Source organism: Heloderma suspectum, chromosome 13 (genome assembly GCF_057233095.1).
Source record: "Heloderma suspectum isolate Gila_16-S chromosome 13, 16-S_ref, whole genome shotgun sequence".
NCBI lineage: Eukaryota > Metazoa > Chordata > Lepidosauria > Squamata > Helodermatidae > Heloderma > Heloderma suspectum.
In genome coordinates, this window is record NC_139470.1 from 12,139,943 (window position 1) to 12,167,558 (window position 27,616).

The following is a 27,616-nucleotide window of genomic DNA, read 5'->3' on the forward strand; positions in this document are numbered from 1 at the left end:
GTGTACCATAATTTTGAATATCTACTTAACAAAAAGATGGCTTCATGTTGGTCAACAGCAGGCTTATCTGATAGGCAAGAATGACCAAATAGGCAAGGTGATTCAGGATTGCTTCTGATGGAAAACAATTCTGAAGTTTTATAGTTCTCCCTCTCCTATGGCTTGCTCCATAAGAAAATAAGAAGAGCTGTGATGGATCAGACCAAAAGGTCCACCTAGAGCATGATCCTATGCATGTTTAGACTGAAAAACGCCTTACAACTCCCAGCATTCCCCAGCTAGCATGGTTGGCTAGGGAATGCTGGGAGTAGTAGGACTTTTTCTCTCTACACATGCATAGGATGGAGCCCCTAGCCTAGCGTCTTGTTTCCCAGAGTGGCCAACAAAGTCTGTGAGAAGCCACAAGCAGCTCACAAGCACAACAGCTCCCTCTGGTACGTCTTCCCCAGAAACTGGTATTCAGAAGCTTCTGATACTGGATGGAATTTATAGCCATCATGACTAATAACCATTGATCATAACTAGTCCAGTCATATACTCCTTTTAGAACTATCCAGGAAAGGCCATTTGCTCTACATGACCGTTTTATAGCTGGTGGAGGTGTTGGTCTTCCTGCATTATGAAGAACTTTTTAGGAGTGAAGGGGGTAGACAGGGATATAAGCCTTTGGAAACACTTGGGTTGAAGTTTTATTGCAGCTTCTTTTAAAACAAGGATGGGGAACCTGTGATCTTCCAGATGTTGGACTCTAATTCCCATCAGACCCAGCCAGGATGGTGAAAGGTCAGGGATGGTGGGAATCATAGAATCATAGGGTTGGAAGGGGCCTATAAGACCATCAAGTCCAACCCCCTGCTCAATGCAGGAATCCAAGTCAAAGCATCCCTGGCAGGTGGCTGTCCAGCCTTGTCTTGAATGCTTCCAGTGTGGGAGCCCACCACCTCCCTAGGGAACTGGTTCCATTGTCATATTTCTGTAACAGTCAGGAGGCTTTTCCTGATGTTCAGCCAGAATCTGGCTTCCTGTCACCTGAGCCCATGATTCTGTGTCCTGCACTCCGGGATGATCGAGAAGAGATCCTGGCCTTCCTCTCTGTGACAACCTTTGAAGTACTTGAAGAGCGCGATTCTATCTCCCCTCAGTAATTGTAGTTCATCATCTGTAGGACCTTGGGTTTTTCCCTGCCCCTGTGTTGAAATGCAGTCCAATGGCACGTAGCATGCCTTGGCCATCACAGTACAATCCTCTGCATGTTTACTCAGAAGAAAGTCCCACTGTCTTCAGTGCGGCTTATTCTCTAGTAACTACATTGAGGATTGTAGCCTCAATGACTCCTGCAGCTGTGTGCATAAATCACCCCTTTGTCTTTGATCAACAAGGGCTGTTTTGATGCATGCAAGCTGTCAAGTGTTGCTCACGTGAGTGTGAGAATTTGGTGAACTCTCCTTTATCTTAATCCCTTCCTTTTTCTTTCTTTTTTATGTTTTTCGGTTCTGTGTGTAGCTGATTTTGGATTTGCACGATACCTGCAGAACAATATGATGGCAGCAACACTCTGTGGCTCCCCCATGTACATGGTAAGTATGTTCTGGTTGGTTGCGCTCTATTGTTTTTCCCCAATAGGGCTATTCTGCTTTAGCCTCTCTCTCTTCCAGCTGCATCTCCTGTTTTCACACTGCATGATGCCCTCTGCCATTGGCCCTGCTTTGCATCCTTTCTGCCATCTGGCTTTGTGTGCATGAGAAGAATAAATTTTACTTCCTTTCAAGCCATCCATGATGGTGATGAGGGAAGCAAAGAGTGGATTTCTGTATCGCAAGGAGGGATGTTCAGTGTTTACAAATCTGTCCCTTTTTGGACCCAGTGGGTTCTCACTGCCTACCTGGCTCGGTTTGCATTCACGAGCTGAGCCATGGGTTTTTCCCCAAATCTGAAAACTTTGGGGTTCTTCTCGTAAGTAGGAAGTTGTGCAAATTGTAGCTGCGATTTTTGGAATTTGTGCAAGTTACAGCCACAATTTTGCCAGCAATGGATGGAATGTGCACAAATGGTGGCGGCAATTTGTGCAAATTAAACAAATTACGGCCACAATTTGCACAACTTTCTATTTATGGGGTGGGGGGCACTGGAAAATCCGCGAGCTGGCTCAACTTGCTGTAGATCGAGTCAGGCCAGCTCACGGAAAAGTGAGCTGAGGCCTGGGGGGCCGAGCTGATGAAGGCTCGGCGAGCTCCACTACCTGGACGGTTTCCTCCGACATCCCTAATTACATGTAAGACTGGCAGGGGATGCAACATATATCAACTCCTCTGCTCTGACAATCCCTGTTTTGGGTGGCAGGGCTAAAAAAGGAAGAACATAGGAATTTGCCTTACACCAAGTCAGACGATTAGTCTGTGTAGCTCACAACCTGTGTACAAAAGGTGTCGATATCTTCCCCTGCGCTCCCCCCGGCCCCCCGCTGCTCCTGTGTACAGTACACATTCAGTCCAACATGAGACTATGCCAGTTGAGTGTGGGTGGGTGTGTTAATAGCAAGGGATGCATTTCCCCCTAACTTATATATGTATAACAAAGATGGAATATAAATCCATCTTTGCTGTTACTGCTGTAATGTACACAGGAGGCTGGCTGCGTTGCCTTGGCTCATTGTGATTTCCGCTGTTATGTACACAAAAGCTAGGGAGTCATCTCATTCAGGTCTCAGCTTCGCCTTAAGGCTTAGCTCTGAAAATATGAATTGGGCGAAGGTCGTATTTATTTTCTTCGTAAATAATGTGGCAGTCTCCCATCCGAGCACCAGACCTCCTTCACTTCACCAACTTTGCTGCATCATGTGCCTTCAGACAAGGCTTTGCATTTGTGTATGGATGCTTGTTGCTAAGGAAGAGTGATTTTGCCACCTTCCCGATTACCTTTGCAGACATTAAGGCAATGTCCCAGGGGTTCAGATGGCTTTACAAACAGATTGACCCTCCATGAATCTGTCTGATCTTTATCAATAGCTAGATGGAAACTCTCCATATGGGGGTAGTGTGCTTTAAAGTATCAGGCTCTGGGGACAAGGAACGGCCAGTCATCTTTCTGCCTGGTTTTGTGAATATGTGGCAGGCTGCTGCTGGAAACAGGAAATCAAAGGTATTTTCTGATCCTAGCAAACTCTGTTATCTGAGTGCCAATTCTTATGAGGTCAAAACAGCACCATGCACAAGAGGGGGAGGTATTCCAGGCTGGAGAAATCCCAAGCTTTGCAGAAGCACAAAAAAACCTTACAAAAAAATCTGATGGTGGGTGGTGGTGGAAACCCTCAAAACAGCCCAATGAGTCCTGAGCGTGCTCAGTGACCGCAAAATGCTGATTGACTTTTCAGCGGGTGAGGGATGTAATGGAGCATCTTGGAAAAGGGCATGGCTGGCTAGAATCCTGAACTTGGGTATTGCATACTCCAACATTCTGTTGCAAGTCCCACTTACTCTCTTCTGAAAACCTAGATTTGGGGAGCAGAATGAAATGGGGCAAATTTAGTAGGTACAAGGCTGGATAACTTTTCTTAGCCGGTTGCTTGGTTTGAGGCCACCCCTGGTGCAGAATGACTGGGTTTTCATTTCAGATCATAGCAGTCAGTGGTAGGAATTGAAGCTTTCTTCTCTTAGGCTACCCAGTCGAATGATCACCCTTATTCCTGGACAGAAGATGTGGTTTTCCCATTCTTCACTAAGGGCACAATCCTATGGCTGCTAGACGGCCGTAGGCTTGGTTGGTTTCCGGAAAAGGACCTTGGAGCCCGTGCTTCAAGGTCAGTTCCCAGAGAACCACCTCCCCACCCATCCCCTGCTGTCTCGTGGGTGGCACGGAATGTCCCTGGGCTCTACGCTCGGAAGAGCAGTGCAGAGCAGGGCAAAGGGGGGCATTCCCAGGGGCGGGGAGCACAGAAGTGCCAGTGCAATGCTTCCCATGTGTCATCTCCGTGCCCCCGCTCCGAGGTCCTGCAGCTGGACAGCCAAAATCAGCCATCTAGCTGCGAATGCAGGGCGGCTGGGATGTGGAGTAGACGACCCCCTCCGCGCTCCACCCGCCGTGCATTGGATGGGCGGCCGCCTCCGGGTTCGGAGGCGACTGCCTATCCCCATAGGATTGCTTTCTCCAGTCATGTTTTCCCTAGGTATGGGGTGTGTGCGTGCATAAAGAAGACCTTCTGGATGAGCCATAGACTGCAAAACCCCATTGTTCGCATCCCCTCATCTGGACTGTAAAAAAGGCACTTGAAGTGAAGGAACAATATATTTATTTATTTATTTATTCATTCAATCAATCATTCATTCAATCAATCAATCAATCGCCCGTCTGGCTGGTCACCCAGCCACTCTGGGCAATGTACGAAGCATACAATAAAACAGTTTAAAACAATAAAATTCTACAATAAAAACATTTTCTAAAATACCCTAACCCACCCCAAATGCCTGCCTGAACAACCACATTTTTAATGCGTGGCGGAAGCTCATTAAAGAGGGGGCATGATGGAGTTCCCTAGGGAGGGAGTTCCACAGAGTGGGGGCCACCACGAAGAAGGCCCTCTCCCTCGTCCCCACCAGCCTAGCTGTCCTGGCTGATGGGACAGAGAGAAGGCCATCCGAGGCTGATCTTGTTAAGCAGCCTGTCTGGTGTTGCTGGAGGCGCTCCTTAAGATAGGCTGGGCCGGAACCATGTAGGGTTTTAAAGGTCAAAACCAACACCTTGAATTTGGCCCAGAAAACAACTGGTAACCAGTGCAATGTACTCTCTTTGGTTGTGTTTTCTTTGGCTTGAAAGCAATTCGTAGAAGTCTCCTTTCTTGCTGCCTCTCCTTTCCATTTCCATGCAGAGTTCTGTCGAGAGAGAGGGGGAGAGAGAGAGAGAGAGAGAGAGAGAGAGAGAAAGATACAGTGTCCCTTTGGTACCATAGCGAAGTACCTGTGCTATCTGGGAGATGACAAACTGCCTTCAGTTTTATCTCCCGTCATTAATATATAATCCAGTTCCACAACAAGAGTACTTCCTCTATAATGGATGGAGAGAGAGCAGGAACAGGATGAAACCATTTTCCTCATTGCCCAGAGATTCACTGACAGATTTACTGATGGAGAAGACAGCTCATGCAAATGTGATGGGCAGCTCTCTCGCACTTAGAGAGGCTGGAGCCTGCCTTAGCGCCTTTTCGCACATTATCGAATGGCAAACCCGGGTTTGCTCCTGAAAGTACACTCACTTGACAGTCAATCCCAGCTTCCCAGTGAGTGTGGCCCAGTTCACGCGTGCACGTTGGTCACTTGATGACTGCAATGTCAAGTGATGTCTTGCCGGTGTGAATGGTCCGTTGCAGATAGAATCTCCGTATGACAGTTTTTCCCAGCCTGGTGCCCTCCAGAGGTGTCAGACAGCAACACCCATAATTCCCTGCCAGCGTGGTGGCCATAGGAGTTGCTGTCCAACCAGGTTGGGGAAGGCTACCATATGATCTGATAGCATCTCAAAACACAATTGCCCAGTTCAGACATCATGGCCTAATCATGGTTTGGCTGTTGGGACCATGTCTTGGACTCTCACACTCCTTCCTTCCTTTGTGTACTGTCTTGCTCTCTTTCTGTTTCACAGAAGCATGTGAGCCCAAGGAACGGCCTTGATGGCCCAAATTATGGTTTAACCATGACATCTGGACTGGCCAGTGGGTTTTGTGTTCAGTTCACACGTTGAGCTGTGAATTATTGGGTAATTCAATGCAGAGAGACCAAGCAAGTTTGTCCCCACACGTAACAGCTAGAAAGACCCGTCTGTGTTTACAGAATAAAAGCTTCATTTTTTCCCCTTGGTGTACACACACTTAGATGTTACCTTGTGGTCTGATCCATAACCCTGGGTGGGAGTGGTGCGTGTGTAGATGAATTCTTGTCCTGGTAGGCACAGCCTTGGAAAGGGGAAGAGTTTCTAAGCCTTCTGCTGTTAAGCTTCATTTAAAGTTTAGCCTTGGATGGCATCTCTCTCTCTCTCTCTCTCTTTTTTTTTTTTTTTTCCACCTCACTCTTTTGTTATGACTTCACAGACAGGTTGCTTTTGCATCTGTGTTTGCTAAGATTGCAAAAACTAGCCGGGGGAGGAAGTCGAGGGGAAAGACCAGGCCGAGATGTAGCAATTTCTTGTTTGTGTGAAGTCAGCAAAATGTGGAATAACAACTTTGTGTGTGTCCAGAGCAACCCTGACAAAGAATGATGACAAAGGCAGTTCTAGAAACCAGTCTTGGTGACTTCTCAAAAGGCTGTGTGTGTATGTTTTTCATGCAGTCCTTGAAGCAAAAATGGTTCACCATGTGACCCCTTCCTCGTTATTTATTTATTAACATTTCTATACCACCCTATTTGGTAAAAAGCCATCAACAATTTAAAACAAGAAAGCCGTAACACAATATAAAACGAGAACATTAAAATCAGTAATACATTAAAGCTACATAATTTAAAAGGCTAGATTAAAAAGTTATAACTTCACATCCTTTCTAAAAGCCAGGAAAGTTCTTCGGGTAGCACATTCCACAGTTTGGAAGCAACACAGGCGAAAGCCGTTTCACGCATGTCCCACAGATGGGCCTCTGTTGGTAACGATGCCCTCAAGAGTACCTCTTCTGCAGATCTTAATAACCAGACAGGTTCATAACGAGATGGAAAGTCCCTTAGATAGTCTGGTCTTAAGCCATTTAGAGCTTTAAAGGTTGAAACGAAGGTCTCGAATTGGGTCCAGAAAGTAATTGGCAGCCAGTGCAGGTCTTTCAAGACCAGTATAAAGTGGTCCCATGCACCAGTTAGCAGCCTAGCTGCTGTATTTTCCACCAACTGAAACTTCCAGACACTCTTCAAGGGTGGCCCCATGTGGAGTGCATTGCAGTAGTCTAAGCATGATGTGACCAAGGCATGGGTCACTGTTGCCAGATCAGACTGACTCGGGAAGGGTAGCGGCAGGCGCACCAAGCATAATTGTGCAAATGCACTCCTCACCACCGCCATCACCTGAAGATCCAGGGACATTGTAGGATCAAGGAGCATTCCTGGCCCCTTCCAGAACAGGTTGACCCCCGATCCCCAAGTCAGGCTTTGCCCCACCTGTGCTGGTAAGGAACCTGTAGCTTGACTGAACAACCCATATTTTGACTGCAGGAGGTCCCAGGTTCAATCCCTGCCACCTCCAGTATAAAAAGATTCAGAAAAAAAGGAGGTGATGGGTAAGACCCCTGTCTGCGGAAACGTAGAGAGCTGCTGCCAGTCAGAGCAGACAGTACCTGGCTAGATGGCCAAATAGGCTGACCTAGTATAAAGCAGCTTCTGACGTTCCTAAGGGCTGCTTAACATTATATATAGTGGCGACACTGACCAGAACACCTTGTTTCAGCTGGCCTAGACCAATTTCTTTCCTCCCAGACTTTCTAGCTTTGGGTTAACCAAAGTGTTTTGCCGAGGGGGCCCAGCACATCTGTCACAGGACCCCCGAGGGGAGAGTGCCATATGTTCTAGGGCGTACGTGAAGTTCACAGAGAGCATTGGCTGGACCTGTTGAGCCTTGACTGTTGCTCTTGGCCTGAATGGAGACCTAACCTCCCACCACAGCGTTTTGCTGTGACTGTGTCACTTCAGATTGCAGGTGGGGGAAACGTGTGTGTCTTTCTTCACTGCCTTTGTGCCCTGTCCTTCTGCCCAGGACTTTGAGAGGGTGGTTGGGAGGATCAACTGGTGTTGTGAGGGACACTAGGCTGAAGGAGAACCAGTTGCTGGTGACCAAACTGGATGTGCTGATCTTGCATAAAGGAGGATGTGAGTTGTATGTACATACGGAAGCAAAAGAGGCATGCCAGTTTGGGCCCTGAGCAAGGCAGTGTGGGGTAGTGCTTAGAGTGTCAGGCTAGGACTGGGGATTTTCAGATCTTGCTCAGGCTTTAAGCTCACTGGGTGACCTTTGGCCAATCATAATTTCAGCCTAGCCTTCCTTGCAGGCTTGTTGTGGGGATAAAATGGGGTGGTGGTCTTGGAAGTTTATGTGCACTGCTGCCCTGAGCTCCTCGGAGGAAGTGTCCAATATAAAAGCATGAGAAAAAATTAAAAATCTTCCTCCTCCCTGCGTCTTCTGTCCTGGTACCTTCCCCCCATCCCCACCAGTTTTCTCTCAGCTGAGCTCGCTAAGCAGGGGGAAGCATTGTCCGGGGAAACTGCAAGGAGATGAGCTATGGGGGGAGATACAGCACCACCCCACTTGTGCATCCCCATTCGCTCTAAAAACTGGGCCTCGCTCCATATGTGATCAGGACAGTCTCCGGTTTAAACAAGCAGGTCTGTCACCTACCTCTAGAAGGGAGCTGACGGTTGGTTGGCTGGTTTATTTATTTATTTATTACATTTATATCCTACCTTTTTTCCTCTAGCAAGGCTCCCAAAATGGCTTAGATTGTGTTCCTCCTCTCCATTTTATCCTTGCAACGACCCTGTGAGGTAGGTTAGGCTGAGTCAGTGACTGGCCCAAAGTCACCCAGTGAGCTTCATGGCCGAGTGGGGATTAGAACCTGGGTCTCCTGAGTCCCAGTCTAACACTGTAACCACTACACAACACTGTCTCTCAATGTTTTCTATTACCGAGGCCTGGCATGGTCGCCAGGCTGTAGTGAGCCTTCTGGTACATGCCCCGAAGCCTCCCATGCATTCTGTTTTAATAGGCTGGATTTGTGAGAAGTTTGTGGGAGAGCGTGGTGTTACCTGTCCTGACACAATCCCTTTGTTTTTCTAACTAGCAGTTGGTAGACACTGTCTCTTAAAACCTTCATTGTGTGTGAATGAGTCTTAGGTTTTTAAGAGGGGTGTTTATATTCTTCTCCAAAGTTTGATTTATTCCGGTGACTCATTTTTGTCAATGCGGTAGAGGTGATTATTTACATAAAAGTATAGCTACATGAATAGGACGTTGCTTCTCTTAGCAGATCAAGTGATAGGATGCGGGTTGGGGTGTGTGTGTGTGTGTGTGTAGCTCATTAAAGCAAGATCATGCTTGAATTAACCAGATCAGCATAATGAAACAAGCGTCTCCAGGCCTGTATTACATGGTTTTCAGCTGGGAACAAAATCTGTAATCTCTTTTGTGGAATTCTGGCCAGTACTACTTTTTTTAATGAAGAGCAAGAAGAAGAAGAAAGGGAAACAAAACAAATCAGAAGCTGAAGCCTTAAACTAAACACTATGTTCTCTTCCCACCTCCCTCCACACTGCAGGCCCCAGAAGTTATTATGTCCCAGCACTATGACGCCAAAGCTGACCTATGGAGTATTGGCACCATCATTTACCAGTGTCTGACAGGAAAAGCACCCTTCCAGGTGAGTTTCTTTGTGGTTAGTAACACTCCCTGGGTTCCTCTTACAGCTCCTGAATTGTCCAGCTGCCTCTCCTCAGAGATTTCTTTCACTGAATGAAAGAGCTCCAGACTTCATTTTGAGTGCCATGCATGTGTGGCGGCTGTCAGACCCAGGGTCCAGTTCTGTCCTCTGGGAAGAAAGGGGTTTGGAACCAATGTAGCACTTAATGTTGAAAGAATTTTTCTTTTAAAAAAGTAAAGAAAAATAATTTCCCTTCGATATAGGATGTTCTGATTTGGTTTCAATGCCCTATTCATTCTTATATAATATAGTATGCTGACACTTCAGTTCTCTTCATTGACTAAGTCCTCTATGGTGGTCCAGGTGCTACGTCGAGGTGGCATTTCCACAATGATCCACTGCCCCTACCCCTTGGAGGAATCCATGGGTCTGCAGGCTGGATTGGGAACCCCAGCTGGCCTGATTAGGCTCATGGGCTGGGTTCTTCACCCCTGATTTTTAACAATTAAATACTGCCCTTCCCTCACTTGGCAGCATTCTGAGAAACATGGGTTAAACAACCCACAGTTAACCGAAGATCTAATTGTAGGTTAACTATGGGTTGTTTAATGCACTGCGGCAAATCTTGGATTAATTAACCCAAGATTTGCCGCCATTACATGCAAATGGGCCCATGAGGTAGAGAGAGCAAGAAAAACAGTTCCAAACTACTTCCACCAAAAAACTGGTAAAGCCAATGAGATTTGGTACCAAAGAAAAAGACATGCTGGGCACCACCACAGAAATGGCCCTGCTCTGGTAGCTGCCCACCTAATTCCTGAAGCAGGGCCTTTATTTATGATCTCAGCAAATAGGCAGGTTCATGCAGGAGAAGGCAACCCTTTGGATAACCTCGCCCCGGGCCTTTGTAGGCTTTATAAGTCAACACCAGCACTTTGAACAGTGCTTGGAAACTAACCGCAAGCAGTAAATCTCTCTCTTTAAGCAGTTGTGTAATATGTTCACTACAGTGAGGTCTGGGTTACAATCTCGTCACTGTATTCTGAACCAGCTGAAGTATATGGATGGTTTTTGAAAGCAGAGCTCACTGCCATAACCCAACTGCCCAGCTTTATGCTGACAGTCTGTAGCTGACAGATTACCAGCTAACTTTCCCCACTGGGCATGGGATGGAGTTGTGGGGACTGGGAACTCAAACATCACCCTTTAAAGTAACCAAGGATCCGTAAATGCTCTAAGAGCACACTTTTTTGGATTGGCGAGTTCATTGTTGGGGAGAATTGCTGCACCTCTCCTGAGCCTTGGAGAAGAGCAGGGACTCTCCCTTATGGTGTGATGAGCCTTGGAGATACTTGGAGAGCAGTGAGTCTTCTTGGTCTTTTTTCTGAGTGTTTCCGAGACGTGCCAAAACAAGGAAGAGCGTTTTTCCACCCTCCACCATTTCCCAGCTCAGAGCTGGACAGGAGGGTGGGGTCTTCTCTTCTCCCCTCAGTCATCCTGGGCCTTGAGTGCAGTGTAAGATCAAATAAGTATTTGCTCTTTCCTCGTGTGTGTGTGTGTGTGTGTGTGTGTGTGTGTGTGAGAGAGAGAGAGAGAGAGAGAGAGAGAGAGAGTGCACGCAAGAAATTTTGCCTGCATACCAAGGCCAGCTAAAATTGGTGGTCCCCTAGAGTTAGCACATTTAGCAGCAAACCAGCGGTACCAACTGCCAGTGAAAATGCAACCCCCCCAACCCCCCAAAAAGAAAAAGAAAAACTTCACTAGGAAGGATAAACGTGATTTGCAAGCTTGTTAGAAAGCTCACCAAGAGAGTGGTTATATTTTAACAAACAGTAAAACATAAGCATAAAAGCATGGTTTTAAAAGGACCTCACTAACATGAAAGGATTTCCTCAGATGCTCCTTTTTGTTGTGGGCTAAACATGATTAATAGTTGTGAACGAGACTCAAGTTTCCCTGTCTCTCTGTGTGTTAATGCCAGGTTTTACAAGAGCCACCTGGGACATACTATTTAAAATGTAGAATCTTGCTTGCTTGCTTGCTCTCTCTCTCTCTTTTTCCTTCCTTCCTTCCTTCCTTCCTTCCTTCCTTCCTTCCTTCCTTCCCTCTCTCTCTCTCTCTCTCTCTCTTTCTCTCTCTCTCTCTTTCCCTCTCTTTCCCTCTCCCTCTCTCTCTCTCTTTCTTTCTCTTTCTCTTTCCCTCTCTCTCTTTTTCTTTCTCTTTCTGTCTCTCTCTCTTTGTGGATTGCTCTTTATTTATTTTGATCGTGAGAGAGGTCATCAGGAGTTTGTTGGGGGGTGGGAAAGAAAAATAATTGTTTGCAGGTGGTTTTGCAAATGTTTTTGTTAATTAAATAGTAAAATGAGGCACAGGGCCTAGAGCATTCCTTGCAGATAACAAAAGTTCTTTAAAGGTCTTCCTAAACAAATATTTGTAAAAGAACTAGCCCCGTGAGTTTTATGCAAATACTGAAGGCATGTTGACTCTCTCTTCCAGCCTTGGAAAAACCAATAGTGGAATTGCATTTTCAATTATGGTTGCAATTTTACTACAAATAATTGGGGTGCCTGGAACCCTCAAGTCCAATAACCTAGGAGAACTACGTTAATTGTGGATCGGCCTCCTTGTTTCGAAGGCTTCCAGGTCTTAACACACCACCTTGCCTGCCTCACTCCCCTCAGCTTGTATTGGGCAGGGTCTGCCTGTCCCCATAAAGTCCTAAATAGTCAGCATGGTCTAGTGAACCCTAAGAAAGTAGGGCAGGTGTCTTGGTGTTCCCCATCAACGGTTGGGAACACCTGGGTGACAAGACTCGGCAGGCACACAGGTCACCTAGTCCCAGTCTTCTTCCCCGCTATGATGTATTGTATTTATCTTTAAACTATAGTAACAATCTCTTAAGTTTGCATCTATACATATTAGCGCCGTGCCGAAAATTTCTTCCACATTTTTTTTCGGCTGTTCTCATTCAGTGTGATAGAAGAGAAATGGCTTCCGAAAAGAAATTCAGCGGTGAAGACATTTAGGAGAAGTTCTCATGGGTTGGGTTTGGGTTTCTTGGGCTGACCTTGCTTAGCAGGTGGCCGAGGAGTGAGCCCAAGTGTCCTGTTTTTCATTGTACAATCAGCAGTCTGGCAGCCCGTAGCCTCCTCAGCTTCCTACACTTCAGTTACAGCCCAGTGGAAGGCACCATGAGGTAATTCCTGCCATAGGGCTTTTTCAGAGCAGGACGTGCAGGCAGCCTGGGAGGCTCGCTGCAATGAGGTAAGCTCAAAAACACCACAAAAATGAATTATAAAACACCCTGACTGAGGCAGAACAATGGAAGCCTCTTTCACGGGGGGCGGGAGGGGGAGAAAACTTTTAGGAAATTGGAGGTCAGATTTTGGCAGACCACTAAATCCACTTCATCCCTGGAGCTGGACACAACACTGCCCCCACCTGCATTGTGGTGGATGAAAAGTGGGGCCCAGCCTGCCAAGACAGTTGATACTGTTGCAGCATGAAAACCCCCCAAAGCCCTTACCAAGAAAGAAAGCAGCTGTGCCCCAAACCCTGCCAATGGGGAGCCCGAGCTGGGAGAACCTGCTGAGAATTTCTCCTTCCCCCTGGAGAAATTTGGTGAAATTGTCTCCCAAATTTCTCTGCCTACCAGTAAGCTGGAGAATTTCAAGAGGCCATTTGCACACAGATAGATTAGCATATGCAAAATGTATGCAAATCAATGCCCTCTTTTGTCCCCTGTTTTGGGTTATGTGTTAGTGGCTAGGCTACCCTGATCCTCAGCCAGAAAGGTCTAGATCCCATTGGGGTTTTTCAGCCCATTTCATTGAAGTGACCAGATGTCAGCAAACAACTAGGTTGATCAGACCTCCCATTGAAATCGAAGGGGCTTAAGATAAACTCATAACCAGTTTAAACCCCGCTATTTTCAGTGGGCCCACTCTTAGTGGCTGAGTTCAGATGATCGTGCTTCTAGAGCCAAAACAGCCCTTACTTTAAATCTGTATCTAGTTGCTATATTTTTTGTTTTGTTTTCATTTTTACTCTAGCGTAGGCACAGGGCCCCTGATGTAAATTGGTCCCAGAGCCAGGTGGGGTGGGATGGGAAGAAAGGTTAGAAGCCACCCTACCCCCCCGCTACTGTCCTGATCAGGCCTCCTATGCCTACTCCAGAGTAAAATAAAAAATAAAAAAATACGTAGCTGCTAGGTACAGATTTAAAATAATGCCTCTTTTGGCCCTCAGCCTGTGCAAGTATGTCAAGCTCTGTATGTGCAATCTTTTGAACACTTAGAAAACCTCTACTATTCTTAGGGCACAATCCTATGGGGATAGGCAGCCGCCTCCGAACTCGGAGGCAACCGCCTATCCGATGCAGGGCAGGAGAAGCATGGAGGGGATCGTTCCCTCTGTGCTTCTCCTGCCCTACATTTTCAGCTAGACAGCCGATTTCAGCTATCTAGCTGCTGGAAGGCGGAGCGGGTGAGGAGGCTGCCGGACAACATGTTGGATGTGTTGTACCGGCTTTTCCTCCCTCCCCGCCCTGGAATGCCCTATTTTGGCCACTCCACGCTCCTCTTCTGAGCGGGGAGCACTTGACCGTTCCATGCTGCCTGCGAGGTAGCATGGAAATGGGGGAAGGTCGGTTCTCCAGGAACCGACCTCGGAGTGTGGGCTTTGAGATCGGTTCCCAGAAAACCACATATCCTATGGCCAACTAGCCACTGACTAGCGGCCATAGGATTGCTGTATCAGAGGATTAATTCTTCAGCTCTACCTCTCACATGCTTAATGTATCCTTAGGTTAGGTGATCCCTGACTGGTCATCCTTGTTATTTTTTAAACTTATAGTTCTTCTTTCCTCTTCCTTTCCCCTTTCCATCCTTGATCGGGTCGACCTTTTTGCCAAGGGTGTTATCAATAGCTGGAGGCTCTGGTCTATCAATTGGTGTGAAACAGTCCCTGTCTGGAGGTGTGCAAATGCGTGCTGAGTGCTGATTAAATAAAACCAAGTGGTTGGGGTAGGGAAGATGAGCAGGGTGTCGAAGTGGCTGTCCTTGGGTAGCTCCAAGTTCCATGCAACCCCCCCCAAAAAAAACCCCTAACCAAAACAGTGACATACAGTAACAAAAGATAATTAAAAAGATGCAATGTGCATAGGTTGTCATGTCCCTGAATTTGCTTGGTTTGAGGAATAACCGAGCTGTAAAGAGCTTTGCATGGTTGTATTTTATTACATAATTCTGTGCAAAGCATGCATACACTGAATTAGGACAAAGCACACACCAGCCATCCAAAGCAAGAAACATTAAGCTGAGAAGGAGGGTACATATGATCTGATATTTCTTACCTTCAAGTTTATAATTCCCAAATTTATTTATTTTTATTTATGTGTATATATATATATATATATATATATATATAATTTTTAAAGATAGTTGTGAGTTGCCCAAAAAGCTGCGTTCTCTGGATGATGTCCAATTGAACCCTTTAAAATGATTAAGATGCAGGCTTCATGAAATACCATCCCTCTATATCTATATAGGAAAAATCAAATACAGTAGCCGGTGCCAGAACAGAAAGAATAGCCTGATCAGAGAGCTGTAATAACCTAAGCAGATTAGCCAGTCTTGGCTGAGAAGTGGGGTATAAATATGATCAGTAGATAAGTGTAAACATTGGCCATTTCTGTAATAAAGTTATTTTGTATGCCCTTCCTGAGCTTGTATAGAATACAGCAGTTTTGCCATGCTAGGCAAACAGAGCCAGTTCCTTCTGTTGGATCTAATTCAGGAACATGTCCATTTTAGCCATCTTTAATAGTTTAATTAGCCACTCCTTGATAGTAGCCGTAATGGTTGTTTTCCTGTGCTAGGCCAGACTGATCTAGGCAGATAATACAAGGTTTTGAAACAAGTGATCTATTAGTATACTGAAAATTATTGTCCAGGTCGGCAAGATGATCAATGGATCATGATAGCAAAAAACAACCTCCAGATTCAGAGATGACATTCTTTTGATTATTGGGGGACAAACAGTGGTGGGGAGAGGTTATTGCCTCTGTGCCAGAGGTGGGCAACCTTTTTTCTGTTGAGGGCTGCATTTCCTCATGGGTAATCTGTGAGGGCTACAGGTGGGCAGTGTGTGGGGTTCAAATCAGTGGTGAGCAGGCCCAGAGCCAAAAGTGGGTGGGTCACCCCTTTTCCCTTTTCCCTTTCCCCATTTTCTTTTATCTCTCTGCTACCCTCTTTGTCTCTTGCTCCATCTTCCTTCCCATGCAATGGGTTGCCAAGGAAGTGACAGATCACTCTTGCCAGAGGTCTGAACTGATCGCATGCAGAGGGCTTTTGAAAATAGGCTGGGGGCTTTTGAAATTAGCTTGCATGTGGCCCAAGGCCACATTTTGCCCACCCAGGTTATCTTGGAAGCATCTGCTTGGGCACTATTTCCTTGAAATGGGATGCTTTACTAGCTGGACCATTTTAAGAGTGCAGAGATGGGTTTTCTCAAATTCTTAATGTCTAATGAGAGGTTCTGGAAAAGCTGTGTTCCAAACCTTTTTTCCCCAACCTTTTTAATGAACAATCTGGAAAATTATTTGGCTGCTTCTTCCGTAACCCCCATGCCTCTGTCACTCCCTGTAATGGAACTTGCTCACAAATGGTTCTCCTTGTATTTGATCTCAAGGTTTCCCATTAGCCTTGTGGTGGTGTCTGGCAGCTGCAGTGTGTGTGTGTGTGTGTGTGTGTGTGCATGCGTGTCTGTATGTGTGTATACAGGGATCCAGTTATCAAGGGTAGTGGAGGCGGCATGGCCTTTGCAAAAATATTGCAAGGGTGTGCTCAGTTTTTTGAAAGCCTGAGGAGTAGGTTGCAGCTGTCCTCTTTCTTTGACATATATTAAAACCTGCCAGAGTATTTTTCCATCTAAAGGGATAAGAGCTGCTGGTTTGTCTCTTTTATAACCATACCAGGAAGCCCCAATTTTAAATTAACAGGAGTAAATGTGCACCAGCTTCTCTCTTCTTCCCCACCCCCTCCACTCCCCCAAGCAAGGATTAATCAACTGTGATGCTAAGTACAGGAAGACTGTAACTGACAGTTGAATAAAGTCCTTCATTGCTTACAGCTGAATAAAGTACCTTGCTATTTTATTTGCAACAGCTGGATAAAGTGCCTCGCTACTTACAGAGAGCTGGGAATGGGGGGTTATGTGACCCCCTATCCTGGCCTTTCGTTTTGAAATGTATTAGATTAAAGGGGTCATGGAGGTCATCTAGGCCAACCCTCTGCTCAATCCAGGAACCAGCCCATGTCTACACTGCTATAAAATGTACTTTGGTCCCGTTTCTCCCTTTTAAAAGAACATACTTTCATGCTCGCAGTTGTAACGCCAAAAGACAAGGTTTCATCTCCGCCCTTCTCCAATCACCAGATGTCAACATTTGGCCATTCATTTTAAGGAGCTTTTTGTGCTAGCCGGGTCTCTAAATTAAAACAATGGAAGATAAAAGAGTTATGAGATTAATGAGATCCACAATCCCTCTAAAGAGATTGAATGATGGTTCTTGAATTGTTAATTTGATCCTCCCACCCCCCACAATGACATAGCTTTTAATAATGATGAAGAGCTGTAATCATCCCTCCCATTCTAATATATGTGTAAATCAATATAATTGCAAACCATGTATTTCTCTGTCTTACACAGACATACTCCTTGTTGCTATTGATTTAGCATTTGTTCTTGGCCAACACTAGCAGATACTGGAACAGGCTGGGAGTGGGGAAGGATTGGAAGTACTGGAGGATATACATACAGAGAGCGGAGGGTGGAGGTAATCTCTTCTGTGACCCCTAAAATTAGCATTTCATTTTGAAGTTTCTTACATTTATGTCCCTCCCTTCCTCCAAGGATAACAGGGAAACATACATGGAGTTCTCCCATTTTACCCTCGCAACACAGGGCCATGCTGACTGGGAATTATGGACTATTCTATGATTCTATGACTATAACAGATGTGTTGCAGTTCAACACAGCTGGAGGATGCTAAGTTGGGGAAGGCTGAACTACATGTTTCCTGTATGTTTCTGAGTCTGATTCAAGGTGCTGGTGTTAACCAATAAAGCCTTACATGGCTTGGGACCACAATACCTGATGGCACCCCTCTCCCAACACAAACCTCCCTGTACGCTACGCTCAACATCTAAGGTCCTCCTCTGGCTGCCTACTCCGAGGGAGCTCGGAGGACAGCAGTAAGGGAGAGAGCCTTCTCGGTGGTGGCCCCCCCAATTATAATGATCTCCCCGATGAGGCCAACATAGCTCATAGCTACCTTTTCGATGCCAAATTCAGACCTTTCTCTTCTCTCAGGCATTTGGCAGCATATGATAAGTTTTAATAAATCCTGGATTGTCTTATGGTTATGGTTGTTTGCTTGAGATTGCTTGTGTGAAGTTGTTTTAGATATATGTTCCTCTGTGTATATTGTCTGTATGTTTTTTGTATAAATGGCTTTTAATCTCTGTATACTGGATTTTTTAATGTTTTTAATCTTTGTAAACTGCCCAGAGAGCTTTGGCTATGGGGCGGTATAGAAATGTAATAAAGAATAATGATAAGAATAACAAAAATAACAATAACAACAACAAGGGTAAGACCTGTGGATTCACCCAAGGAGGTTTGTTGAGTTTCGTGGCTGATCAGGGAGTTAAACGCCAGGTCTCCTCCAACAAAGTTCAGTGCACGACACAGGATCGGTTCGGACAATCCCCCAAACTATTATTTTGGAGTAGGGTGCAGAACCACAGACCCGGGGGTCAAATCCAGCCTTCCGCAATTCATCAGACAGCCACTCCCCCTTTCTGCTGACCCCCAGTTTTTTACTGGTTTCTCAGCTTTCGCGCAGTCTTTCCCCCATTCTGAAACCTTGAAATGCCTCTCCTAAGGCCGTAAGAGCTTGAAGCGAAAATGTGCTGGCTTTTTTGGCCCCACCCCTTTGCCTTTGGCCCCTCCCACCACCAGAATGTGCCCCCCCCCCCGGGAGCTTCTCTGAAATGGAACTCAGCCCCTGGAATCCGCATAGCTTGCAGCAGCATCCAAATTGGGCAGATTCGGGTTAGTACTAACCATGGTTCGGAGGCTAGTGCTAAGCATGGATTGCCCAATTTGGACATCATGGCGGAGTCTGGTGGCTGGTTGGTGTGTGTGTGTGTGTGTGTGTGTGTGTGTATGTGTGAGAAATCCATGCACAAGAGGTTGAGGAAGAGCGTGAGCCTGTGGCTTCTTCCCCTTAATTGAACCGCGGGCTGCTACAGCCTTCAGCCTTTTCCTCTAATTGAGCTTTTGTCTCGTCCAGCAAAGGTGGTGTTTTGAAATGGTGGTGTTGGCAAAACACTTTGAGACAAACGGTCGCTATTATTATGGGGCTGCTCAACCCATCTCTGGCTTGGCTGCAGCGGCAACCGGCTCCATCTGTTTTGGACAGGCTTATCCCTGTTTGTTTTGTTAGCCTTTTAGCAGCCGTGTCAGGCGTCTTGTTTTAGGAGTGGAAGGCAGAGGACCGGTGTATCCAGCTCGAGGCTGTGCTTCGGGCTAGCAATGGCAACAGCGGAGGATGCACTGACTATAATCTTGGGCCCTGAGGATTATGATGAGCCCCGTCGTATCCCCTCCTTGAGTATTGCACTGAAGCGGGAGGTTGCTGGGCAACCATGGTTTTCTGCGAGCCAGGAAGTAACTAAGGAAGTGTCTCACGCCTCAGGGAAGAGGGGGTGCAGAACCGTGGATGGCTCAGTGGCAGAGCATGCAGAGAAAGTCCCAGGTCCAATCCCCAACATCTCCAGGGCTAGGAAAGACTCCTTCCTGAAACCGTGGAGAGCCACTGCCAGTCAGTGTTGACAACACTGGGCTAGATGGATCACGGGTCTGACCATCATAGGGCAGCTTCCTATGTTCATAGCTTGTTCCTGATGGCCAAAGTATGGTTTAGTGGTATGTGGGAACTGACCCGCTTGAGCGTTGACCAAAATATGACCCTCCAGTACCTGGTGAAGTTAGCTTTTCCGTGGTTCACTGTTTTATTTTATTTCTTATGTTTTTGTTTATTTCTTTATATTCCACTCCTCCTGTTCTACCTCAGACCATCCCATCCTGTTGTTCAACACCATGCTATCCCCCCCACCCCACCCACCCCGCATCCAGTTCCTCTCATTTTGCTCCTCCTACATCTTTTCTGTGGCTTCCCAGCCAGGCAAGGTCTCTTTTCTGTGGCTTCCCAGCCAGGCAAGGTCTCTTTTCTGGATAGACAGTGATGGGGTTACATTTTTAAGGGCAGAAAAAGTGGTAGACGAAGAGAGAATTGGCTGGAGGCAATTTGTGGGACCACGTGGGTTTTGCGCTGTATACATTAATATGATCTACACAACATTAGAAGCTTTCAGGAGGTGGCAGCTTGTTTCCTGGAGAACTATATTTTTTAACCTTGGGTACTTATCCGCTTCTTTGCATATGATTCTTGGTTGGTTAACCCTCTGCCTTCTAGGATCAATACATGGTATAGTCCTCTTTTCTGTTATTAGTCGTGTGTTTGTTAGGATGTAGCTAGCGGTCTTCTAGTTTGATTTTTGGAATGAAGCATAAGGGCTTTTCCACAATGCATTGTGCTCAAAGTGGTTTGCAAAACAAACAAATACAATAGGCATAATCAGGGCTGGTGTCAAGGGTAGGCATGGTTGGGCACCTGCTGAGGGCCTACAACTGACAAGAGTATTCTATGACCAACTAAGTGAGCTCACTCCTCATTCGGCTGGTTTAGTTCCTCCCTCCGCAGTGACATTTCCCCCCTTTATTTTTGGTGGGTGCTTCTACAAACCTTGGGGGTGGAGGTTGTGCTTCTACAACCCTTGGGGTTCCCCCAAGCCTGCTGGGACCTCCCTCTCATGTGTGGGGTGGTTTCATTTTGGCTACATAGGGATCCACACGTGGAGAATGAGTTGGCTATTAATAAACAGAGGATTCCAGATGCTTGCATGTACTTGTTGATCATCTCCCTTTTCTCCCTTCACAGGCAAGCAGTCCACAAGACCTTCGTCTCTTCTATGAGAAAAACAAGATGCTAATGCCCAAGTAAGCATTCTTCCAGAGCTTCTGTTTCTCTCCCCCTAGCTCCCATTCTGTCACCAGTTGCTTGCCGTGTTCGCCTTTACACCTGTCCCCTCCTGCTTTCAGCTTGGCATGTTTAGAAATTACTTGGCAACCTGCCTCCATTCCTTAGCCGGGAATGATAGAGCCCCGAGGCTGGCAAGCTGAAACTCGGTTACCCTGGTTGACCCTGTCCAGGAGCATAAAAACAGTCCAAGCTGTTTCTTTTTTTAAAAACAAGAAAGGAATGGGAGGGAGAAGAGGAGTGTGAGACGCCCATGATTGGCAGAGCATCGCTGGCTGAGCTTAGCAGAATGCTTTCGTTTCAGTGTTGCTCCTTGGTTCTTATTCCCCCCCGTCCCCGCTGATAAAAACAAATACAAGTATCATACAGTGTTATTTGTTTTAGCGTTGTGCCGAAAATTTCTCCCACATTCTTTTCGACCATCCTCACTCAATTTGATAAAAGAGAAATGGCTTCCGAAAAGATAATTCAGTGGTGAAGAAATTTCAGAGAAATGCTCATAGGTTGGGTTTAGGTTTCTTGGGCTTACCTTACGCAGGAGGTGGCCGAGGAGTGAGCCCAAGTGTCCTATTTTTCATTGTACAGTCATCTCTCCGGCAGCCCGTAGCCTCCTCAGCTTCCTACACTTCAGTTAGAGCCCAGTTTGAGGCACCATGAGGTAATTCCTTCCACAGGGCCTTTTCAGATCAGGACATGCAGGCAGCCTGGGAGGCTCGCTGTGGTTAGGTAAGCTCAAAAACACCACAAAAATACATTATAAAACATCCTGAATGAGGCAGAACCATGGAAGCCTCTTTCATGGGGGGAGAAAAATTCAGGAATTCAGAGGACAGATTTTGGCAGAGCATGAACTCCACCTCATCCCTGGAGCTGGACACAACGCTGCCCCCACCTGCACTGCGGTGGATGCAAAGTGGGGCCCAGCCTGCCAAGACAGTTTATACTGTTGCAGCATGAAAACCCCCCAAAGCCCTTACCAAGAAAGAAAGCAGCTGTGCCCCAAGCCCTGCCAATGGGGAGGCTGAGGTGGGAGAACCTGCTGTGAATTTCTCCTTCCCCCTGGAGAAAGTCGGTGAAATTGACTCCTGAATTTCTCTGCCCACCAGTATGGTGGAGAATTTCAAGAGGCCATTTGTGTACAGCTCTAATTTGTATAGCATTTTATTACCATTGTCTTATCTACCTTGTGTGGTGGTAAGCCAGTATTATTACCCCTACACTGCAGGCAGTGAGATGTGGCTGAGAGCTGGTGCTTTGCCTAAGGCCAGCTTTTCACTGGGAATTCCAGGATTGAATTTTTCAACCTTTAGGCTTGAATGCTTTCCTCTCCCAGGTGGAAAGGTTACAGCATTTGGAGCTTTTTAGTTACCGGAAAAAGGCGAGTAATGGGGACACGATAGGAGTGTACAAAACTATGTATGGTGTGAAGAAGTGGATAGGAAGACATTTCATTATACTAGAACCTGGGGGTCATCCCATGAAGCTGAGTGTTGGAAGATTCAGGAGAGATAAAAGGAATGACATTTCACACAGCACATAGTTAAACTGAAGAATTTGCTACCACAAGATGGTGATGGCTTTAAAGGGGGATTAGGCGAAATGAATGGCGGGGAAGGCTATCGATGGCTACTAGTCGTGATGGCTATATATCGTCTCCAATAGCAGAGGCAGTCTCTCAATGCCCGGTCACTGACGTCATTGGAGGGCATGCTCCTGGTGGTTCCACATGGCCCGACTGGAGTCTACCAGGAGAAGCGCCTCCGTGCGGCAACCCCCTTTCTTTGGAATTCCCTGCCTCTGGAGGTCAGGCAGGCCAGTCGTGGTTTTATTGGTATTCTGTTTTGTTTTGTTTTTTTAAAAATAGCATAATTTTAATCTAGTGTTTCAATATTTTATCCTGTTTTATCTCTTGTGTTCACCGCTCCGAAATCTGTTCTAGATATGGAGCGGTAGACAAATATCATAAATAAATAAATGCCAGTTGTTGGGGAACATGAGTGGGAGGGTGCTGTTGCACTCATGTCCTGCTCGTGGGATTTCCAGTGGCATGTGGTTGGCCACTGTAGGAACAGAATGGTGGACTAGATAGGCATTGGACCTGATCCAGCAGGGCTTTTCTTATTTTCTTATGAACAACTGAGCTATGGTCGCTTCTCTTGTACATGCTTAGGAGGTTTCATGCTCCCAGGGTGTTGTTTTATTGCTGAAGTGCTGGGAAGTTTTGCACTGAGTGTGTATGTGTGTGCGGGGGAGCGGCGGCGGTGTGTGTTGGAGAGTACCAGGACAAGGCACTATGCATCCTCTTCCCTTTTCCCCTAATGAGCTGTTATGAATGAGTTCAAAGTTTGATTGATGTTGAGTGCTGAATTTCATCTGGTTAGTTTCATGCGGCTTGATAATGTCAGGAACTGAATTTATTTAATTGGGGGGTGGTTGTCGGAGGCAAACCTGCAGGGTGCCTCCGAGTGAGCATGGATGCACTGCTTTCTCAGCTATGCTGCAACCTGGCCCATTGGTTTTCGACACTGTGTGCGTGGATCCTGGGGTTCCACAGATGCACATCAGAGAGATTCCTACTCAGACAAATGGTCATGCTGAGCCAACTTCACTCCACCACCATCTTTCAGGATGGTGTGCTTGTCAAACCAAACAGCCAGTCTGTTGGGCCTAACTACCGGACCAGGTTTAAGGTATTAGTACTAGTGTACAAAGCCCTAAACAACTTGGGACCAGGATACCTGAGAGACCGCCTCCTTCCTTACCTACCTGACCAGTCACTGAGGTCGTTAGAGGGCATGTTCCTGGTGGTTCCACATGGACCCATGGCCAACTTGGGTCCACCAGGAAAAGAGCCTTCAGCATTGTGGCCCCCTTTGTATGGAATTCCTTGCCTTTGGAGGTCAGACAGGCTCCAACATTGTGTTCTTTCGGTGCCTCCTGAAGACATTGTTATTTCGAGAGGACTTGGCCTTATTGGAATTTATTTGTTTAAAATGTTTTAACTGTTTTAACCTGGTGTTTTATTCTTTTATCTTGTTGTTCGCTGCTCCAAAATCTTTTGATGTGGAGCGGTATATAAATATTGTAAATAAAGAAATATGTAGCTATTGCTGTGTATGAAGCAGGGGTTCATTCTGGGACGGTACCCAGAATCCTCCGCAATGTACAGGGGTTCTGTGTTGGGTGACCCAATATATGAAGGGTTGCCCAAGCGTGTGAAATTTGAAAATCCCTGTCCCATTCTACCACCAAATTAGGATCGTCTGTGTCCTTTGCATGGGGTGCGCTGAACTTGTCTTTGGGTTTTATTGCACATCTGATGCCTCTCTCGGTTCTTTATTCTAACTGCACCAGAAGGAAACTTTCTTTCTGCAATGCAGGGATGGTTGTCGACAAATGGCATCTCTCTGTGGCTGTGATCTTCCCCTGTAATGCTTGGAGTCACTTAGCCCTTGTCATGACTTCATCGTGTAGCGAGTTTCGTGTTGTTTGCTGTCACTGGTCAGGAAACCCGCAAGATATGACATTGCCGCACTGGGCAGGTGATCCGAAACATTAGAGAAAAGGCAGAGAACTCCATCATTGCCTCTCTTAGCATGTCACTTTGGGTGAAGATTTGCTGCAGAACTGTCTGCTGATGCAGGTGAATTCCATTCTGAGGCAAGGAAGTCTGTGCCCTTGGTTTTGAGCCCAAAGAGCTTTCTGTTTTAACCAGATGACATGAAATAGCTTGTGCCTCTCTCTCCTCTGTATCTGCTGGCATGCTTTACCCATAATGCTTTGGGTGGTGAGCGTGTGTTTAAGTTGTGAGGCCTAGAGAAACAGCACCACAGAACCAGAGAGGCTGAGGAAACATCAGATGAACAGGGTGTGGGGGACAAGATGGAGACAGCCTATTAATCGGCTTTTTGTGGGTTTCCACATGCCATGAGCTCTCCCTGTTTTTTGGCTGTGAAATGTGCCTTGAAGTCATATGCTGCTTGTGCAGGTTGTGTGTGTGCGTGTGTGTGCGTGCACGCACGTGTGCGTGTGTGCACGCGTGTGTGTGTGTTGGGGGGGACGTAAATAAACCCAAGCTATTTTTTTCTGCAGTGGGAAGAATTAAGGCTGTGAGTAGGAGTGGTATCCTCTTACCACCATGGTACAGAATTCGAAGCACAACATATCTGTTCAGACGTGTGTGGGTGTCACTGGATTTCTCTACACTTGTCTGAACCTGATGCAAAAGTAAAGTAAGTCATCAGTTTCGCTGCGTGGATAAGAGACTTTTTCTTCCTCTTTGGAATCCTGAGGGCTCCTGTCCACTTTATTTGAAACAGTTGGTGGGGCAGGTGAAAGCCTGCTAGATTCTATCCCATTCTTACCCAATCTCTGGTGCCCTCCAGATGACTTGGACTGCAATTCCCATCATCCCTGTGATTGGCCATGCTGGTTGGGGCAAATGGGATTTGCAGTTCAAAACATCTGGAGGGCACCGGGTCTTATTTATTTTATTTCATTTTTATACCATCCATTAGCCAAAGCTCTCTGGGCGGTTCAAAGAATTAAAACCACAAAAATACAACAGAAAATGCAATATAAACTATAACAGATTAAAACTGCAGAATACAAATGCATCTAGAGTAAACCTAGCAGCAGTGCCGGTATTTAAAATGCAACAGCAGATTTAAGACAGCAGAGATAAAAAGACTGAAATGCTAAAAATGCCTGGGAAAATAAAAAACAGTCTTCACCTGGCACTGGAAAGACTAGAAGTAGATGCCAGGTGAAACTCTCTAAGAAGTTCCTTTCACAACCTGGGTGCCACAACACGAAAGGCCCTCTTCCTGGTAGCCTCCTGCCTTACCTTTTTTTGTCAGGGGCTCCTGGAGAAGGACCCCTGAAGATGAGCTTCGAGTCCAGGCAGGTACATATGGGTAGAGGCTGCTCTCTGCCAACCTGATGTGTTGGAACTACAGTTGCCGTCACCCCAGCCAGTGTGGCTAATAAGAATCTAGTTATTGATTTCCAACCCATAATGATAACAGTACTGAGTATTTATATGGAAGGATTTCTGAGTGCCCAGAGCACATACCCGCATCAATAACCACAACAACCCTATCAGGCAGGCCAGGTGCTTTATCCCCATATTACAGATAGGTGGCTAGCCTAAAGCTACCAAGGAATTTGAGCAAGGGTGTGATTTGAGCTGGTGGCTTCCTGGCAGGTAACTCACGATCTTAATAAATGTATGCTCTTGGGCATATTATTTATTTTATAGGTATTTAATGTATTAATGTTATTAATTACCTTCTCATAAAATAAATTTCTCTAGGCGTTTTTATAATTTGTAGAGGATAGCTCTAATGGCTGTTAACTGTGATGGCTAAATGGAACCTCCATGTTCAGAGGCAGTCTACCCCTATAGTCCAAAATACTGGGAAGAAATAGGACTCGCAATCCCCTGTGGCCAGTGGTGCATAGAAAGAAAAGAATCAGGAAACTGTTGATGAGAAAGACGTCTGCCTGTCACCTTAGAGCATGGGTGGGCAACTTGTGGCCCTCCGGATGTTTTGGCCTACAATTCCCATCTTGCCTCACCATTGGCTATGCTAGCTAGGGCTGATGACGTTGTAGGCCAGGTGGACTGGCAAAGGAGGGATGGAGTGATCCGCCCCTCTTCCACCAGCCCGCTCGCTTGCTTGCATGGAATTACATGCACTCGCTTATATGGATTTCCCAATCGTCTATAGTGACCAGGCAGATCATTAAATATAAATTGCCCACTCCTGCCTGTGGGAGTCTCCATTGGGCTAGATGGAGAAATAGTCTGACCTGGGATAAAGTGAATAAGGTAGCGACCCTGTGTTCCTAATATTCTGGACAAGATGGAATTTTTGGCCCGCTCAAGGGAGGCGATTCTTAAACAGCTGTCCATAAGGGGGCCATGCAATGGCCCAAGTGTCCGGCATTTTCTCTTCTAACGTTCCTCATGTGCCGGCACTGATGCTCGCATGTCTGCCATCCGAGCTGAAACATTTTCCCCTTTGCTCCACTCACCCGGGTCAGACGTCGCTTGCAGCTGTCAATGCTCTCTGGGTTCTAGGAAATGCCTGCATGAGGCTTGTGCATTTCGTAGAAAACCTCGACCGTTTCATTTCAAAGTCTCTAAAAGAAGACTTGTGCACAACGGCTCCTTTTTTCACCAGCCCAACGGAGCATTAACAAGTGTCCGGTTGCCTTCCACTTCAGCCCCCCTCCCTCCTTTCGGGTGTGTTTTTTCCCTACATCAGCTGGAGAAGGAGAGGGAATGAGACAGACAGAGAGAGTTGAAAATACTGCCCAAATAGTGGCCCCTGGCAAACAGTTGTTTACTTTGACATTTCTGAGTAAAGCTGGGTTTCCACGTGGGGAGGGGAGGGGGAGCGGGAGCCTGCAAGGCATGGAGCTTCACCAGACTAAGTGGAGTGTGTTCTCAGTGGCTGAGACGACTATAGGGTGAATATGCCGTTACCTTATCTGACCTCTCCAAGCAAGTTTGGCAGGCGGCAGGAACCATGCTGTGCGCACGGCAAATGCCAAGACAGCTTGGATTTGCCTGTGCAAAACTTTTAAATCTCTCCCTCCCTCCCCCTCCCTCTCCCCTTCCCTGTCTCCCTACTCTCTTCTGGACATGTCTCTGCTGATGTCTGGAATCCATTATTGAGATGAAAAGTCATCTGAGCTTGGCGATCTCTGCTTTTCCTGGACTGCTGCTGCAGGTGGTGTCCTGAAAGAAAGAAAGAAAGAAAGAAAGAAAGAAAGAAAGAAAAAAGAAAGAAAGAAAGAAAGAAAGAGGCTGACTTTCCACCTGAAAAGCCTCTGAAAGGCCTCACAGAAACCAACCCAACGCTGGAGAGCACCAGGTTGGGGAAGGTTGAACTAGATCAGGGGTGGGGCAACTTCAGATGTTTTGATGTACGACTCCCATCAGCCTAAGCCAGCATAGCAAATGGTGAAGGATCATGGAAGTTGTAGGCCAAAACATTTGGAAGGCCAGAAGTTGCCCACCCCTGAACTAGATGGTCTGACATAGCAGTTTTGTCTGGATGTGCCTG

General features: G+C 46.4%; 1 protein-coding gene across 5 annotated transcripts in view; it reads left to right on the forward strand.

Annotated features, from left to right (window-relative positions):
• Nucleotides 1–27,616, forward strand: part of ULK1 (unc-51 like autophagy activating kinase 1) — a 127,503-nt gene that overhangs the window by 50,603 nt on the left and 49,284 nt on the right. For all 5 annotated transcript variants that reach the window (XM_084820028.1, XM_084820030.1, XM_084820026.1 and 2 more), the window contains 3 exons: nucleotides 1,504–1,577; nucleotides 9,272–9,373; nucleotides 20,442–20,500. In XM_084820028.1, coding sequence (XP_084676154.1) covers nucleotides 1,504–1,577; nucleotides 9,272–9,373; nucleotides 20,442–20,500 — 235 coding nt within the window. The remainder of the gene's footprint in view (nucleotides 1–1,503; nucleotides 1,578–9,271; nucleotides 9,374–20,441; nucleotides 20,501–27,616) is intronic.